General features: G+C 41.7%; 1 protein-coding gene across 9 annotated transcripts in view; it reads right to left on the bottom strand.

The window, feature by feature from the left end:
- ADGRV1 (adhesion G protein-coupled receptor V1) overlaps window positions 1-19,337 on the bottom strand; it is a 443,810-nt gene that overhangs the window by 267,010 nt on the left and 157,463 nt on the right. For all 9 annotated transcript variants that reach the window (XR_010602227.1, XR_508681.3, XR_010602226.1 and 6 more), the window contains 7 exons: window positions 13,956-14,120; window positions 12,375-12,492; window positions 8,699-8,822; window positions 7,071-7,209; window positions 6,765-6,950; window positions 6,147-6,379; window positions 1,367-1,515 (listed from right to left, as the gene is read on the bottom strand). Coding sequence is in view for 6 of the 9 variants with exons in the window: in XM_024104505.3 (XP_023960273.3) it covers window positions 1,367-1,515; window positions 6,147-6,379; window positions 6,765-6,950; window positions 7,071-7,209; window positions 8,699-8,822; window positions 12,375-12,492; window positions 13,956-14,120 (1,114 nt within the window). In the remaining 3 variants the exon portion in view is untranslated. The remainder of the gene's footprint in view (window positions 1-1,366; window positions 1,516-6,146; window positions 6,380-6,764; window positions 6,951-7,070; window positions 7,210-8,698; window positions 8,823-12,374; window positions 12,493-13,955; window positions 14,121-19,337) is intronic.

Below are 19,337 nucleotides of genomic sequence, written 5' to 3'. Positions count from 1 at the left end.
ACAGTACATGTAAATGACCACTTAGACACCCAAAATAGGTGATTATACACTTATGTGCCCATTGTACGCAGGAATTGCTCAGGCAATTGAGCCAGCTGCTTCTGAAAACTGGCCACAGAGTGACTAACAACATTATAATATACATAAATGGATTATCCCTTGTTTCCCATAACAGAATTATGTGCACTTTCTTTAATCAAATAGACAGAGAAGCTTTGAACAACATCCAGGTGTCTTATGTTTCTAGGTTATCTGTTTTTTCCCTCTTAAGCTTTGACACTGATCAAAATACATGCACATTATTTTAAACTTTAATAACTGAATCAATAACAAAGAATACATTGCTACACTCATTTTGATTTGCCAGTTTACAGTTCCCTCAATAGAGGATTTGTAGATTACTTTGTAATGTACAGTATGGTAATTATAGCAACTATTTATGATCGTCAGAGAATATGTAATAGCAAATGCATGCCCAATTAATATGGTGAATGAATAAGATTCAAGGTAGTCTTAAGACACATCTTAAACAATATAAGACTTTACCAATTAACAACATCTTGAACTGAACTGGACCAATAAGCAGGCGGCTAGCCAGTGGAATGCACAAAAAACTCAGCTGTAATATACTTTAGACTACTTGCTCAACTAAGTAGGGAGGCTGCCACATTTCACACTAGCTGAAGCTTGCAAGGATCTCCAAGAGTAGTCTTAAGTAGAGCTTCATATTGCAGTAATCCAATGTGGTGGTGGCAGCAAAGGTATGGATATTTTCAGAGATTTTACTAATTACTGAAGATATTGAAGGTCAGATTCATCTGGTGTTCCTCTATTGATTTCTCTGAAGCCATAGCTAGGATTCATTTACCTCAGTATGTCATACAAAAGTACACTATAATGAAATACAAACATTTGACTGTAATACATAAGAAGATAAATAATCATCATAATGGTAATATTTTGCTCTTCTATAATACTTTCCATCTCAGGATCTCAAATGTTTTATAATGGCCATTGAAATAAGCCTCACAACACCTGTTTTAAGTAGGTATTGCAAAATATACCAGTACAGGCACAAAATCTACTTGCCTTTCCTTTTCTATGATGACTGATAATCAAAAATATAATACTATTCCTTTCTCCTTAAAAAAACACTTCCCCCAGGCAGATGAGTGAATAGACTTTTGCAAAGCTGTATTCATCCTCGCTTACAAAGCCTGAGAGCGGGGAATGAAGTTAAATCACTTACCCAAGAACATACATGAATCTTGTGGCAAAGCCAAGAATAGAGCCTTGACTACCAATCCTGTGCTGTAGCTGTAAGCCTATCCTTTAAACTGCAGCATAAATTTAAACATTAACCTACCTTGCAGAGTGATATACCACGGATCAAACTCAATGATGCCCTCTGCATTGTCATTTTTCATTATAATGATGTGAACTGTGGAGATGTTTCCTATCCCAGGGGGCTGGTCCACTTGCAGTCCATTTTCTCTAACAGCAAAATCAAATCCACTTGCAAGAGCATGAGAAGAAAATAAAGTTATTGTCACAGCCCTCCCAGCCACACCTTTCAAAAGCAGAATATGTGCAGGACAGGGTTGTTGTTTTTTTCTTCCCTGAAAATGAAAGTCTCTCCATTGTCATGTCTTTCCAATTTTATTTGCAACGAACTTCACAAACCTTTGGGAAGTACAGAAACAATAACGTGATTGTTCTGTGAGAAGAAAAAGTTACTCACTTTGCAGTAACTGAGGTTCTTCAAGATGTGTGTCCCTGTGGATGCTCCATTCCAGGTGATGGTGCATCCCGGCGCCATTGATTGGAGATCTTCGGAGTGCCTGGTCAGGACACATGCGCTCAGTTGGTGTCTCGCGGTCTCGTTAGAATCTGCCTGAGTGCGCGCATCCCGCACCCCCTCAATTCCTTCTCTACCGTGGAGAAATCATACTAGGACTCCAAAGTAGAGGGTAGGAGGGCAGGGAGTGCAGCACCCAAAGGGACACACATCTCGAAGAACCTCAGTTACTGCAAGGTGAGTAACTTCCTCTTCTTTGAGTGCTGTCCCTCTGGGTGCTCCACTCTAGGTGAATGTGGAGCAGTACCCACTATGGTTGGTGGGACTTTGGAGATCTGGCAGTGAGTACTGTAGAGAGTACTGTATGACCCACTATGGTGTCTGCCGTGGTATCCTGCGTGATAGTATAGTCTTTGGCAAATGTGTGTTCAGATGACCATGTAGCCACTTTACAGATGTCAGGAATAGGTACGTTATGTAGGAAGGCAACGGATGTCGACATGGCTCAAGTGGAATGAGTTCTAATGCCTTCGGGCAGTTGAATATTTTGGATGTGGTAACAGGATCTGATGCAGTCAGAGATCCACTTGGACAGGCATTGCCTAGAGATAGCCATACCTTTCGATCATTCAGTAATGGAGACAAAGAGACGCAGGGACTTACGAAATGGTTTAGTCCTGTCTAAATAAAAGGCGATTGCTCGCCTGACATCGAGAGTATGCAGAGTTGCCTCGTGCAGAGTCTTGTGAGGTTTGGGATAGAAAGTAGGTAAGTATTTCAGTTGGTTAAGGTGGAAGGTGGACACCACCTGAGGGAGAAACTTAGGGTGTGGTCTCAGGGTGACTTTGTATTTGGAGAGGATTGTGTAGGGAGGATAGGCCATCAGGGCGCTTATTTCTCCTACTCTCCTTGCTGACGTTATTGCAACTAAGAAAGATACTTTCATGGACATATGAAGAAGAGAGGAGGTAGCCAAGGGCTCGAATGGAGGTTTCATGAGACCGCGAAGAACAAGGTTAAGATTTCATGTAGCTGCCATTGGATAAATTTCCGGGTAGAGATTTTGTAGGCCCGTGAGAAAACATTTTATGGTGGAGTGGGTAAAGAGTGAGTAGCCTTCCAACAAGTCATGGAAGGTGGTAAGTGCCGCCAGGTGTACTTTGATGGAGCTGAGCGAGAGTTCATCCTGTTTCAATTTTAGAAGATAGTCTAAGACATTAGGAAGGGTTACCATATGGGGTGTTAAGTATTATGTGAGCACCAGAGGGAGAAAGGTTTCCACTTTTGCAGGTAAGTTTTACGAGTGGAGTCTTTTCTACTGTGAAGGAGGACGTATCGAACTTGCTCAGAACAAGCTAGTTCGTGGGTTTGGAACCATGAAGGAACCACACTGTCAGGTGGAGCTTCTGGACCTCAGGGTGAAGAACCCGTCCGTTGTCCTGGAAAAGCAGATCTGATCTGCTGGGGAGAGTCCATGGATGACAGAAGGACATGCGGAGTAGGTATGGATACCACATCTGTCTCGGCCAAGCCGGGGCAATAAGTATGAGGGATAGCTCAGTGGTTTGTGTATTGGCCTGCTAAACCCAGGGTTGTGAGTTCAATCCGGGGGGGGGGCATTTAGGGATCTGGGGCAAAATCAGTATTTGGTCCTGCTAGTGAAGGCAGGGGGCTGGACTCAATGACCTTCAAGGTCCCTTCCAGTTCTAGGAGATAGGATATCTCCATTAATTTTTATTTATTTTTTAAATTTAGGCACTTCACACCGTGTGAGTGTCCATCAGACCTTGGCATGGAGTACTGACAGGAAACACACTTCTTAAATCCTGAAGCCCCTGGCATTATGAATTAGAAATTGCAGAGGACAGTGTGTCAGCAGGGGACAAGCTTGAAGCAAAAAGTTTTTTGTTTTTTTTTTAAACTAAGTAACGAAACGATGCAACTATTCTAAAGGAAGGGAAACAACTGGGATGTTACTAACAGCTATTCCTATGTTCTTTGCAACTGTTTCCTAGAGAGACCAGGGAAGAGAATCAGCACTGCCTCAAGTTCCATCTTCAACCGAGGATGGTTGAGAAGGAACTCAGGGGGGCACGGGATGCGTGCACTCAGGCAGATTCTAATGAGACCGCAAGACACCAGCTGAGTGGGTGCGTCCCTACCAGGTACTGCTACTGAAGATCTCCAATCAACGGCACCAGGACGCACCATCACCTAGAGTGGAACACCCACAGGGACAGCACTCGAAGAACAGACAGTGACAAAACTATCTATTAATGAGACTACACCCCACGAGATAAACCCTAAAGCCCTGAATCTACAAAGGCTCAAGTGTGGACTGTTGTTGCTTGTGCTGTCACCCATTGTTGGTTCATAGCTTCTATGAGACACTGTTGTCATAATGATCTGCACTTGTGGATCCCTTTTGGGATCAGGGCCTAAGATTAGCATGTCCAGTATGGACACCAGTAGTAGATATGATCAGCATTTTCCTGCAGAAGAATAAGATGAAAATTGTACAGTGCCAAAATTACAGAGTATTGACGAGACAAAATTTAGTTCTATATCAAGAAATTCAGTACAGTTGGCAGGTATGCACTGAGTGATAGAGGTCAAATTTAAATCAGAGGTTGGAGGGGCAAAGCTGTATGGAAAAAAATTATCAGTTACTGCAGGATTTGAAAGGAGTGATGAATGTGTGGGATTTGCCCACAGAGAAAGCATTCTTCACAGGCATTTTACGTTTCCATCAGCAAACTTCTTCCCAACTAGAAGAAAGGCTCTGAGGACTGAGCCGTGGAAACTCAGAGCTAAAGAAATTATGAAATCTATTAAAAAATTAAACTTGCTCCTTCCCAGGGTCCTACTTAGGGCACTGTTACCAAATATACTACATTTTACTTATTTACAGGAAATAGACTACGTTTTCAGATACTCATGATGGCTCATGTATTAGAGGGGTAGCCGTGTTAGTCTGAATCTGTAAAAAGCAACAGAGGGTCCTGTGGCACCTTTAAGACTAACAAAAGTATTGGGAGCATAAGCTTTCGTGGGTAAGAACCTCACTTCTTCAGATGCAAGAAACTGCTGAGCTCCAGTTCATTTGCAAATTTGACACCATCAGATCAGGATTAAACAAAGACTGTGAATGGCTATCCAACTACAGAAGCAGTTTCTCCTCCTTTGGTGTTCACACCTCAACTGCTAGCAGAGCACCTCACCCTCCCTGATTGAACTAACCTCGTTATCTCCATACTGATTTATACCTGCCTCTGGAGATTTCCATTACTTGCATCTGAAGAAGTGAGGTTCTTACCCACGAAATCTTATGCTCCCAATACTTCTGTTAGTCTTAAAGGTGCCACAGGACCCTATGATGGCTCATGGGAATTTTAATGCAATCAGTCATTCAACAACAAGACATTCCATTAGTTCATTAGAGATCTGGGTGCTTTCAAAAGATAAGGGAGGACCCAGGTGGCTTAAGGACACTCACTGAAGTTTGATGGGGGTGTGGGTTGTATTTACTTTAGTCTTGGACTTCATCATTGTATCATTTGTCAGCTGGGAGAGGAGTGTTGCAAGTCCACATGTCTTCGTGTATTGTTTTGTCATAAAAAGCTTAAAATTACAAAATAGTTTATTTCATAAGCTTTAATCTGAGGTTCTTATATAGTAATATAACATACCAAAAGTAGATTTGGTTCTTAGTTCTAGGCAGTATTGTATCTAATTTATTTATACTTTTTCAATCAACAGTAAAGAAATGATGGACTATTTCTGCTAAGATTATAAAGAAATCTCTTTTTTGCCATTTTCTCAAAAATATCCCCATATTATATTAGAGATGTTCATACTTCCCCAAGTTACAATTTTGTAGTTTACAAACTATTTTCTCCCTTTCAATATATTAGATTAAATTATTGCTTGCTTCTTCAGAGGTCTGCACCATTTATCACCCATTCTATAAACTTAACCCCAACTGAATAAGCACATTTCACCTTCCAACAGGATATTCCATTTCCCTCACTATGTAAATCTCTACACCATTTTCTTCTGCACCTCTCTGAAACATCCACAAAGAAATAGCTATTAAATTTCTGCCAATACCTACTGAGTCCTCACTTTAATCATCAATCAGTAATTTATTGATGTAATAAATGTTGGAAAAATGAGTGTGTCCCTCTATTTATATTTGATCCAAATCTCTATTATTACACTGCTAGAAAATCAGCTACTAAATCAGAGCAGGAATCAGGGACTTTACTGCAGTGAGGTAAGATCCATATACATAGTTCACTTTTGCCCTGTAACTAATCTTTTCCTCTGCAGTGAAATATATCGTTACCTTCCCTGGAGCTCTACTTTGGTAATTGTTACTGAAAATTCTTCAGGACCTTCAGGAAGGTCATCATCATGGATTTCAACCGAAATCCTTTTAGTAGTCTCATTTGGTTCAAACACAAGCTCCCCTGACAAGGAAGTGAAATCCATGCTCTCGTCTGCAGTTCCATTTAATGTCCAATACCAGAGTTGCACTTGACCATAATACCCACTGGAACGGACAATAGTGATGTTAACCTGATGGAGACAAAAAGCTTAGTTTTAATTTTTTACCTTTATTTTTGTGTTATATATGCTTCTAAGAACACTACTCTATAGACATCACATCAATTAGTTTTACTAAATAAAACCATTTAATAAAATAAATACAGATTAAATACAGAAACTGAATTAATCCCACAACTCAGAAGATGCCAGCCACTTCAAAAATCTCTCAAAGCCCACCACACAGAATCACACATTACACAGTAATACACACATGCAGAAATAAAGTCTCAGCTATTTATTTTTAGGAAACTGTCATCCACCGTTCATAGATAACTACAGTTACCAAAAGCATTAAAAATTCACATTTCAGATTAATTCTTCCATTTTTAAAGATTTTAGTCTTTTAACTCAATACCAATTTTTCTTCCTCTGCTGTCTGCAGATTTTCCTGGGAAAATGCAAACTGCCCATAGGGGAAGTCACTAGCAACCATGGTGATATTTGCTATGCTAGTAGACTCATTTATGACTCCTCCATCACTGACTCCAGATAGATGAAACTGGTAGTAACTCTTCTCTTCAGGAAGGTTATCATCTATAGCCTACAGAAAACAAACAAATAAAGCTGAAAGGATTTAAAACACTTACAATGTGAGATCTACCATTAATTGCTAACAAAAAGAGAGTACTGGAATAACCAATGCTATAGATCTCTCTCTCACCTGTATTAGTACACCAGCTGCAGACTGCCTATCTCGCATTGTCAAGGTCCCCGATATCTCAGCAAATTCCTTCTGTAGAGGGGGCGTTATATTCCAATACACAGTGACCTCCCCAAAAATCCCCGGGCCACGTACTAGGCTGTAAGTAAAAACATATACACACATTGATGGGTTTCCTATACATGTTTTATTTCATCGGTGCAAGAGATGGCTAGTACTCTGCCTAGGTTGTTATGAATGTGTGACTCAGCCAAGTATTATCAGCCTCACTGAAGCTTGAATTTAATATAGCAGGTCACTGTTACAATCCTGACAATTTTATCTCTGCAAGTAGATAACGTTATTGTAGTATTTGCAGTATTGCCTATACTCAGCTTCCCTGGTGTTGGGAGGGGATCGTTGGCTACCTTTTTAGGATAGCTCTTTACCTGCTTTGCAGTAGCACAAAGCAGGCAGAGTCAGGGCTGAAAATTGAGTTCTCTGGGTTCAGCTGTGACTTTTAGGAAGCCGAGAAGTACAATGGAAGGGGAAACAAGAGTGGGAGCAACTTGTAGGAATTTTGCCTTTGTAAGGGATTAAAGCCTCCAAGGTGCTGGAAGACTCTACAGAGAGTTGAGGCTTGGTCTACACTACCCCCCTAATTCGAACTAAGGTACGCAACTTCAGCTACGTGAATAACGTAGCTGAAGTTCGAAGTACCTTAGTTCGAATTAGTTCAAACTTACCTTGGTCCACACTCGGCAGGCAGGCTCCCCCGTCGACTCCGCGGTACTCCTCTCGGCGAGCTGGAGTACCGCAGTCGACGGCGAGCACTTCCGGGTTCGACTTATCGCGTCCAGACTAGACGCGATAAGTCGAACCCAGAAGTTCGATTTCCAGCCGTCGAACTTGCGGGTAAGTGTAGCCAAGGCCTAAGTTACTTACTGCTCCTTTAAAAACCTGGAGACAGCACTTCTCCCACTACAGTTAACCTGGCAAACTGCAGGGCAGGTTAAGATTATGGTTTTGTCAACATAACCTCTCTGGGACTGCCAATGCTACAGGCAGCACTAGCTTGCTCTTTGTGGGTTGCAGCAAAATACTCTTTCCTCATAAGTATTCTAGAAGGAGGGGGCAATGCCACCTGTGCCTTTCCCACCACCAGAACACCCACAGTGGAATGATCATAATTTGGCATTCTGTGTTCTAGTGCTTAGTTATAAAACTCAATGAAATCATTATGCTTTGCTTCAATTCAAAACCCAGGTCACTCTGTCGCTGTAGACACAGCCAAAAACTGAGGCACAATTGTGGAGTGGATTTCTTCCAGTCCCTAAGAACCTTGCAGGGGCTTTGATTGCCATACAAGCTCTTCCTTTTAATGCATTTCATCACATGCATTCCCGAAAGACCCTCCTGAGCGCCAGGGGTTGATATCATTTGAAATTCACATATGTTTTGCAATTCCTTTGAAAATAAATGGCTATTGACCTGATTTTCAGAAGTGGTGAATACCAGCAGCTCCCAGACTTCTGTGGGAAATGTGGATGCTCAGCACCAGTGGAAGTCAGGCAATTGTAATCCACTCTTTTTGTACTAAAGGAAATGTGTACTCACAATATGCGCAGAGAAATCATTGATGCACCTACCTAATAAAAGCAGTTCCGTTATATTTTCCTGAGGGTTCCCCAATGAGAATATGGTTGGAAGATGGAGCTATCCCAACCACCCCAGAAGCTCCCTGATCCCCCAGAATAATGATGGTTGCCAGACCTATGAAGAGAGGCAGAAAGTACTTTCAAGTTAGTTCACAAGATTATAGCAAGAACAGAAATATTAATGAAAATAACTTGCACATAATACTTAACCCTTTTAAACACTTTACAAATACTTTATTAACTAATATGTAAAACACCATGTTAGCAAAATCCTGTTTTATCTTTGTTTTGCAAATGGGAAAACTGATTCAGGTAGCCTGATTCTGATCTCACCTTACACTGGTTCTATACAGGTACACCTCCACTACCAGTGTTCTCTCTAAGCTGCGCACCTGCGCAGCTGTGCAGCACTACATCAAGTGCTGCACACTTGATTATTACAGCCACCCAGATGCACACATCCTCAGTGATGGCGGGAGGGCAGCGCCCAAGAGTGGGGCGGAGCTGGAGAACAGTGGTGAGGGCACCTCTGGAGTGGGGAGTGAGGCAGCCAGGGCCGGGTAGCTGGAGGGGAACCAGGCAGTGGGGAGCCCCGGACACCCCTGCTCGTGGATGGGGTAGTGGTGGGGGTACCTCTTCCCACAGCGCCGGGTGGGCCCCCATCCTCCCCATCCTCCTCCCCTGGGCCGTGCTGCATTGCCGGGATGGGGATGATCTTCTCTCCTGGGCGCCCCGCTCCTCACTGGGAAGGAACTGGTGAGAGCAGAGGCTTGTGAATGGCTGCAAAGCGGCTGGAAGTTCAAGGAGGTAACAAAGGGACCAGGAGACAAGTGACTGAGCTGCCCAGGCTGTGCTTAGCACACCTGCATCCCCAAGTGAATAGCACAAGCAACTTCTGGGTCTGCTTCAACACACTGGGCAGGCGTATGATTGGCACACAGGAGGGACTCCAAACTGGGAAACCTGGGCTCAGGGGTATTGAGACTGGGGAAAGAGTGGGTAACTTCTCTGGGCACAAGAGCATGGGTCTGATTCTGGGCTACTGATGCTGTTTGCAGTCTGCAGAAGTTGAGAGAGGGCGCTGAAATAGCTAGGTATGATTTTTTTTTAAAGTACAATTCTAATTGCACTTCAGCTCTGCACACCGCATTGTTCCCTCTACCCCCTTTCCTTCTTTCCTTCATTTTTTAAAGCTCATGCAATTCTTTAGAGAGACATCCCAGTTGTTATCAAGTACTTTTAAAAAATGTTTCTATAAATCTATCAGAAGTTCGGCTGCAATGTAGTCCAAAAAAGAAATGATTAATCAACTGTTGCTTTTCCAAAAAAAACAGCAGTTATTTTCTGTGTAGATTTTAGTGGCACAAGTCTGTGCTTTTTAAAATCATGTAATTCATTTGTTTTTTTTTAAAGATGAAGAATTAAAGGGAAAAAAAACCCCTGAAGATGTCCTTTGCTGTATAGTTGCAAGTTTCCACTTGGAAACTAATTAAGGGCTACATGTAGATAATCTTCAGGAGTCTAGATAAACAACTTGCATATCCAAAGAAAGTGGTTTCTTATGAATTTTGCAGGGGAAGCCTGATCTTTGTTGGTACGTACATTGTTTGATTTTGAATCTTTAAACTTTGCTCAAAACTTCCTAAAGAAAGGGTTTGGTATTAATCTATTTGGGTCTATTTGTATGCTAACTCCTGCTCCCATTGCAAAAACTCCCATGAACTTTGATGTGTTGGATAAGTTGGCAAATGTTGACCATCAGTTCAATATGTAGAGATAGCGACCCAGTGAGATAATGTAACAATCAATGCTGCATTTCTATAAGCTCCATGTAGTTTCACAATCCACCATGTTAGAATCAGGTAATTTTCTCTTTTTGAATATATATGTACTATGTATTTTTTAATACGAGGAGAACACTAATGCTGTATGTCAGGGATCAGCAACCTGTGGCCCCCGGCCCGCCAAGGTAAGCACCCCGGTGGGCCAGGCCGGTTTGTTTACCTGCCGCATCTGCAGTTTCGGCCGCTCCAGGCCAATGCACACACAATCATTAGGTGGGAATAATGTGACAGAACTGGATGTAAATTCAACTAGACTTTAAAGCCAATAGATTCGCTCTCTTCCTGAATCAGGAGGGAAGCCAGCACATCCCTCGGCCCGCGCCGCTTCCCACAGCCCCCATTGGCCTGGAGCAGCGAACCGCGGCCAGTGGGAGCCGTGATCGGCCGAACCTGCGGACGCGGCAGGTAAACAAACTGGCCCAGCCCACCAGGGTGCTTACCCTGGTAGGCCGCATGCCAAAAGTTGCCAATCCCTGGTGTATGTACTGCTGTTAATACTGGAGTAATTCCCTTTGAAAAATATGCTGTGTGTGTGTAACTCACTTTAAAGAAGATTAATAGGGATTCTAATTTTCACATTGCATGCATTGCTAGCAGGTTTCAGCTATGAAGCTTGTACATAAAGCTTTGGATTTTGTTTGCAGATTTCACGTTAAAAGAATACTGTGTACAAATACTTCACTGCACAATTATACTCCAGATGTTTTGTTTTCAAAATGACAGATTGAACATTTGATGTTTCCAGACAGCATGTGGAGTGAATTTTTAAATTTGTTGAACTTGAAGGAGACAATCCAGGCTTAAATATGCTGGTAATTGTAGATTTTTTAAAGTATTCACCTCTAGGGCCAAATTCTGCTATTGTTAGTTAAGCAAAACTCCCATAGGCTTTCAATTCAAGTGACAAGCAAGACTTTTGCCCTTGTTTAAATTGCTGCCTTAGCATTAATGAAAAAAAATGTTTGGGTTAAACTATACTATATAATATGTGAGGGTGATTTATATCTAGGTTTTTTGTTTCTACTGGTGGCGCACATCTGGTGCAGATTACATTGATAGTGGTGCACATAACAAAATTCATTCCACACATGAATGGAAAAAATTAGAGGGAACATTGTAACCGGGATCAGAAACAAACCCAAGGCATGAAATCAGTGAAATCAATGGAAGGTTTGCCATTAGCTTGCATGTGGCCAGGATTTCAAACAAATAGCTTAAGTGACTTTCCCAAGACACAGGATGAGTTAGAAAATTGCAAGATTCCATTACACGTAGTTACTACATGTAACTGAGTACCGGGGGAGAATGCTATATTTTAAATGAGTTTTCTACATCACACATTTAAAAATTGTCACATTTGTGAATTATAAATCAGAATTTAGGACAAAATTCTGCCCTTGACTAGACAGAAAGCTATAGCCTTCATTAGGAGTTCAATGTGGAGACTATTTGGCTTATAGAACTTGTATTCCTTTACCTTGTACTTCTTAACATTTTCAATTTTTGATTTTCAAAAGCTTCCAGTTACTTAGGCACTTTTAACACTTAATTATTTTATATAGCCACAATTTTTATATGGCCACAATTAATTTAGGTAAAAAACTATGATCTCAAAAATGTCCCCTAATGATTTTTTTCCAGTAAATCAAGAGCTAGTTAGTAAAACAATTTTCAGGAGGACTGAGAATTTCAAAATGTGATCAGCTAGCTATACACATTCATACAAAATAGATATTTCAAAACAAAAATCTAGCATAAAAAGGCCTCCTGGAATTATAATTGGAAGCTGCCTCATATGATGAAATAGCAAATTATTTCCTTACCATTTATCGGGGAGATCTCTGCATTATCAGTAGACACCAGCTGAATGGTATACATTTCATTCCCCTCCAGTAGACCATCTTGTATCGCTCGTAAAACAATTGTCTTCTGGGATTCAGTCTGAATCAGAAAGAGAAGGAAAATGAGTTAGGCTGATATTTTTCAAGTGAGATCAATCAGAGTGCCTGATGATGCAAGGAGCTGAGTGTCTTAATTTCTACTGACGTGAATGTGGGTTAAGAAGAGTACAGCACTTGGCACATTCGACAGAATTGACAAGTTCTGCAGAAACATGTCGATTCCGATTAAACTTCCAATGGAAACCATGCAGGCTTGCTACCCCACCTGGTTTCCTGCCAGCCTGCCTAGCTCTCCAGGATCCTCAGCTCCCCTGCAGCCAACATGGTGGGCTGCCAGGATGCCTGGTTCTCTGGCTCCCCTACAGCCCACCTACTGTCCAGAACCCCAGACTGCCTCCCCTCATGGGCTGGCAGGTTGTGTCTTCCCCAGGTGGCTGCCTCCTCAGCTCCCCAGGCTACTGGACTCCCCACGCTGACTGGCTCTCTGGGCAGCCTGGCAGCCCAATCCTGAGAGACCATTAGGTGAGCTGCCATGGAGCTAGAGATTATGTTTCATTTCAGAAATGCCAAAATGTTGTAGCTGCAATGTTTTCAAAATGACATTTTGCAGTATTTAGGTTTCACTAAGAATTCCAAGATTTTGGCTTCCAAAAACAAACTTTTTCACAGGAGGGAAATTCTGTTTCACAACCAGCACTGTAGACTAGTGAAATGTCCCCAAGTGTTTTTCTAGATAACAGTCTGCCCAGAAAGGAGCTATATTCCAGTTTGTTAGAATTCTCAGCAACTGCTGGTGCTGTCTGCAGCCTCAGCAAACTTTCTTTATATGAATATTAAACAGTTGGCTAAACCTGAAAGTGAAAGTTGGTTGCATATCTGCAAAACCACTAAGAGACATTATTCCTTAAAGTTTCCAGTGGCAATATATCTAGATGATAAATATAATACTTGGTGCAATCAGTATAAAGTAGCAATGAACCAGAAGACAGTAAAACAGAAACTTTTAAATCCTACCCTCTTCTGCCATGAAGCACTACAGCTTAGCCAATTAACACTAGGGTAACATGGTAATAGCTGTTATTTTTAAAAGTATACATCCTGAATTTATGTTTTATCTCTTCCCGGACCTGGCAAGTTGCATGTCTGCTTAGACTGTCAGCTAATGCAATGGAATAACTGTTCTCCATGCTCATTATTAAATTTCTATAAAGTTTTTATTCTTTTTAAAAAGAAGACAAATTTATAAAATTTTGAAATGCCACATTCCCTGGGAGACTTACCCTATACCAAGGTCCTCCAGGGAATGGGCCATCCTTTCTTTTCTGTTTGGAAAGCACGTGACATGTTGTCAACACTACCAGATATTTTTTTATTGTGTTATAACAGACTATGACTACCTGCTAGCACAAGTGTGTAATGACAAGTATATAACTACGTATGAGAAAGAAGAAAATGTAAGCAAATGTAAGGGAAGCAAATGGGATGTTGAAATATTGGGAGTACCTCATTAAAGTAAAGAGTTCCATTCAGAGGAGTGAGATCATATCTAGCTGCCTCCTCCAAAATCCATATCATTCGGACTGCCCCCCGTCCTCCTTGACTCCGACTCACAGTCAGCAACACAGTTGCAGCAGAATCTCCAGGTGACTGGGGCTCCTTAACTGTCACCTGAAAAGAGGAGGAGTTAGGGAAGAGCTAAGAAGCAGCATTGATATGTTATGTTTTTATAACTATTGCCTTGAAAAAATTATAAACATTGCTATCGACATCTAAAATTATATTAGTCTCAACCGTGTCTCCAAGACACAAGACCAAAAAAATCAACAGAAGTTTATGCACTGTTGAATTCTGTTAGCAAAGATTAACCACTTAAATTATTTCTGTATCCTCTATGATTCAACACAATTACATATGAGTCACCAGTGGACACAGCACTGGAAAATATACAGTGGAGAACAATCAAACACTAGCATATGAAAGCATTAGATAAATTTACAGGCCTTTTCTATCCTTAATTTCTATGAAAAACATTGTTGCAATATATCATTACTACATTCAACAGATGCTCAGGGAACTCACATGAAATCTCTGGAGTTATTATAATACTGAAATGGAATAGATTCAGTCATTCATAGGACAGATACAATATAAAGGCAATAACTCATAACTGTACATTTTCTACCCCCATGTATTCAGTTCCTTGCATGTTTATTTGTTTTCAGTGTCTGATCAGCATGACCACTATACTGTTATTTCTCAATAACCCTAATATAGGGGAATCTGACTGATTTCTTCACACCCATTATTGCAGAGTACAAGGATTTGCATAATCTCTATATGGTTATTTTTCAATAAATGCACTGTGAATATATAAATTTCTCTACTCAGATTGGCTGCTATAATCTCTTTGTTCTAATTAGTGTCTGTACTTAATTTTCAAGCTATCAGCCAGAAACAAAGATGTCACCCTTATCTTCTTATGACTTCAAGAGGAAGCCCCAAACTTCCCAAAGAGGAAGCATTTAGTGGAGAGAGAAAAATAAATAAATAATGGAAGAACACAAGGCTGCGAAAGAACTGAAAAGGAAAATGTTGATTTTAGGGGTTTTTTCGGTGAAGAGGATAGGGAAAACATTTCAAATCCTTTATTTATTGTCCTCCTTCCAGGCGCAGTCTTGCTGCCATTGAAGTCAATGGATATTTTATAATGGATTTCAATACAGAAGAGGAACAGCCCCTCTTTTTCTCCCTCTTCTCTTACATCCTTTTCTCTCCCTTCCATAGAGGAAAGCTTGACTCTTGCCTTACACAATAAGGCCAGTATTTTCAAACCTGAATGCCTAAAGCTAAGCTCCCAAATCCACATTTAAGCTCATAAAAAAAAACAGGCTTGATTTTAAAAGGTTCTGAGCATGCCCCAGGATCAGGAGTGTCAGTACTGGGAAGACCTACCCAAGTCTGTGAGAGCCCACTTCACAGAGGCTGCAGATATTGTCTGCAATCTGCGTGTGAAGTAGTTGAGACAAGGGGCCTAGGAAAACATGGCAACTCAGCACTGAGCTCTCACAAGCAGGCCTAGCACAGGTATTAATTCCTGGTCTTCCTAACCAGAATCCTACTGGAAAAGGGAGACCAGTGATTTAAAAAAAAATTGTGACTACTAAATACAATAAGCAAATTATAGCATAACAAGACAGACCAAGGTATTTCTGAAAACTCCCTCTGCAGTTCAGACCACAGTACCTATTAACTTTGTTCCTGATACCTTTGCTCGACATATATGCACACACAATTATTAGGTGGGAATAATGTGACAGAACTGGATGTAAATTCAACTAGACTGTAAAGCCAATAGATTCGCTCTCTTCCTGAATCAGGAGGGAAGCCAGCTTTTTTTAACATTGGCGTTCACATGTGTATCCAACACAATCTCTCACGTAGGCCATTTAATTATTTTTTTTCACAATTCCTTCTCTGTTCATTAACTGCTTCCTTTCACCTCCCTTCCAAAAACACCTCTCCCCCTAAAAAAATAATCAAAATTCCAATAGTTTCTTCAGGCCTGTCCCCTGCTTATGAAAATGTACTCAGCAACTGGGGAGAAGAAAAAACATCATGTCTCTTAATGACCAAATGCAAGAATAGAAAATTTCTCACAGAGAATTTCCTTTCTGCAATTTGCATCTCCCACAATTCTTGACGTCTAGGCTGCTCTGCTCACTCTTGCAGCTCATGAAGGTAGAGCAAAATTTTGGTGCCACTGCTCTGGCCAAACTCCATCTGCTCCCACTTGTGGCCAAATAAATTATTCCAAAGCTGTAAAAATGTGTATAACAATATTAACAAATACTTCAAAGGTAACTGACCAACTATGCACAGGGGATCGCAACTGGAAAAATACAGTCACATGATACAGATCCCACTCAGCATCTGACCTTTTCGCTCTTGAGCCATTTAGGATGGATAGAATTGTGGGAAACGCTACTAGTGGAAAGGAAATTATCAATATGAAATTTTCCATTCTTCACCCTAGTGTCTCCCACAGTTCTTGACATCTGGGAAGTAGTAAGTAGTGAACAGATGTAGAAAGGGTTATAGAGAAGGTCAAAAGAAAAGGAAAAGCAGTATCCCTTCTTGCTTATAACATTTTCTCAGGGGGCAAAAATCATTTCTGGTCTACCACCTGCATCACCTTTCTGCCAAAGGACACCTCTACAGAGGACAGGAAGTCCAACTTGTCTTAATAAAGGTAGTAGCAGTTGATCAGGTGGCCACCTTACAAATTTCCGCTGTGAATGCAATAGTTCTTTCTGCCCACCAGGTCCCCAGGGATTGTGTGGAGTGCCCCCTGAACCCCTTGCAGAACCAGAATCTCTAATGCCTTCTACACTTCCATGCTGCATAGTTTAATCCACCTAATAATGGAGGACTTGGAAGCTCTGCGTCTTTGGTATTTTCAGTGGAAAGATTCGCAAAGAGCATCTGATCTCCTCATGGGCTTTGTACGTTTGAGGCAAATTTTCAGGTTCCTTCTAGCATCTAAAGTATGCCACCTCTCCTTGCTGGGATGCTGTGGCCTTGGCCAAATGAAGGGAGATCCACCTTTTGGAAAACATGGAAGGAGGAGTTTACTTTCAGGATAAATGATTCCAGAATTCTGAGCACGTCATGAAAAATACACAATAAGTGCCACCAGATCCAACACTCACTTGACAGATCTGATGGCTATCGGGAAGCAAGTTTTGATGAACAAATAAAATGCTGACACTGCATCAGTGGTTCAAAGAGGTGGTTCATGAGGGCTATCAATACAAGTGGTAAGTGAAAAAGAGGCCTGAATGCTGGCCTGGCTAATTGGACTGCCCTAAGGAATCTGTCTACTAGGGATTCTCTGCCAGAGAGTCTGCAGATCTTGTGAATATCACGCTACTAAGGGCAGACATCTGATGTGCAATGGTGCTGGGTTGGAGATCTTTTTTATCCCTTCTTGAAGAAATTCAAAGATAGATAAGAATTCCTGGATTTCTAGGATTTGCTTTCTGATTCCAGACACTGAATTTAGTCCAGATAGAGGAGTATGCTTTCACAGTCAATACTCTTCTAGAAGGAAGAAGTGTCCTGATGGCTTTGGAGGGCAAACCCAACAAACTAGCGTTTCCAGTTTTAATAACAAGGCTGTTAGATACAGCTAGTTCAGGTCTGGATGAAGAAGAGGATCTTGTGAGAGGATTCCCTGTCTCGTTGGGAGATGTAGTAGTGTTCCTAATTTCAGGTCTATCGGATTCGAAAACCAGTGTGAGGTTGCCAGTATTACTGTTGCCCGCTCAGATTTTATTTTCTGGACCACCTTCTCTAACAATAGAAAGGGTGAGAATGCAACGAGAAGGCCCTCTGGCCATCTCTGCAATAGGGCATCTGTCCCAATGAAACTGGGGGTCACTTCCGTGGTGAAGTACTTTGGTCTCTTCGCATTCATGTGGTTTGCAAATAGATCAGTTGAGGGCAGTTTTAATGACTGGACAATTAACTTGAAGACTTCCTGATTTACGCACCACTCGAAGTTGTTCACCTTCCACCTGCTGAGCCAGTCCACCTTTTAGTTCAGGTTTCACTTTATGAGAACTGTCATGAGGGAGAAAAAGTTCTGCCCACTTCATGATTTCCATCGCTTCGGCGTGTAGTGCTGGACTTCTTCTTCTCCCTTAGTTGTTCCTATATGTGACTATGGTCGTGTTGTCTGACTGAATGTGGCTCCCCTCTAGGCTGGAGTGGGACCTTAGTCACTCCAGTTTGACTTCTCCTAGTTCTGGGAGGTTTCTGCTGTGGGTCCTTTCCTCCAGGTTGCTTTGGGCTGTTTGAGACCCAAGTGTGCTTCTCAGCCCTCCAGACTGGCATCGGTTGAAAGAATCAGGGGATCTTGTGGATCTGACCACCATTTTAAGGAGTTGATCACCTGATGCCCCATAACCTTCACTTGATCCTTCATGTGTTCTAGGGAGTGGTCCCATACCTTTAAGATAACGCCTTGAAGGTGCTTCATGTATCGTTGTGCCCATGGAGCGATCTCTATGCATGATACTGGGAGGCCTAGCAGTTCAAGGCCTAGTGCCATAGTGCCATGGAACCCTTCTAGAGAAGGCTATAGCCTCACTATCAAAGTGTCTATGTCCATTCCCAAGTGAGTTATTTTGGTGGATGGAAGATTTCTTAATGTTGATAATAAAGCCATGTGCCTGCAGGAGATTCAATGTCAGGGATGTAGCTCTGTGTGCTGTTGCTGGGGATAGCGCTCTGATTGAGACATCGACTAGGAAGAGATACAGGTGGATAACCTGTTATCTGAGTCTGACTCTGATTACCACCATTATCTTTGTAAAGCCCCACGGGGCCAAGGACAAGCGGAATGGGAGTGCCCAGTACTGATAACGCTTCCTGCCATAAGCAAACCTTAGATATCTACTGATGCACAGTCTGATCGGGATGTGGAGGTATGCATCCACCAAATACACTGATGTCAGAAAATCCCCCGGGACAGGGATGACACCATAGAGGTTAAGGTCTCAATCTGGAACTTCATTTTGTTCATCCACTTGTTGGGCCTTTTGAGATGTAGAATAGCACAGATTCCCCCTGCATGCTTCTGAACAATGAAGATGCAGTAGAACCCTGAGAAACTTTTTTCTGAAGGGACATTTGCTATTACTTCAGTATCCAGGAGAGGAGACATCTTGTTCTGGATTAGGCCATGCTTATTGGGGTCATTCAATATGTGGGATTGGATGAAGAACAGATGAGGTGTAGCCCATAACTCGAAGGAGTATCCTGTGCTGACTATCTCACTGACCACTGGTCAATGCAACCCATTCCTCTAGGAATTAGGAAATC

Source organism: Chrysemys picta, chromosome 6 (genome assembly GCF_011386835.1).
Source record: "Chrysemys picta bellii isolate R12L10 chromosome 6, ASM1138683v2, whole genome shotgun sequence".
Classification (NCBI taxonomy): domain Eukaryota; kingdom Metazoa; phylum Chordata; order Testudines; family Emydidae; genus Chrysemys; species Chrysemys picta.
Note: the sequence above shows the minus strand (reverse complement) of the source record. Positions and strands in the feature narration are given on the sequence as shown.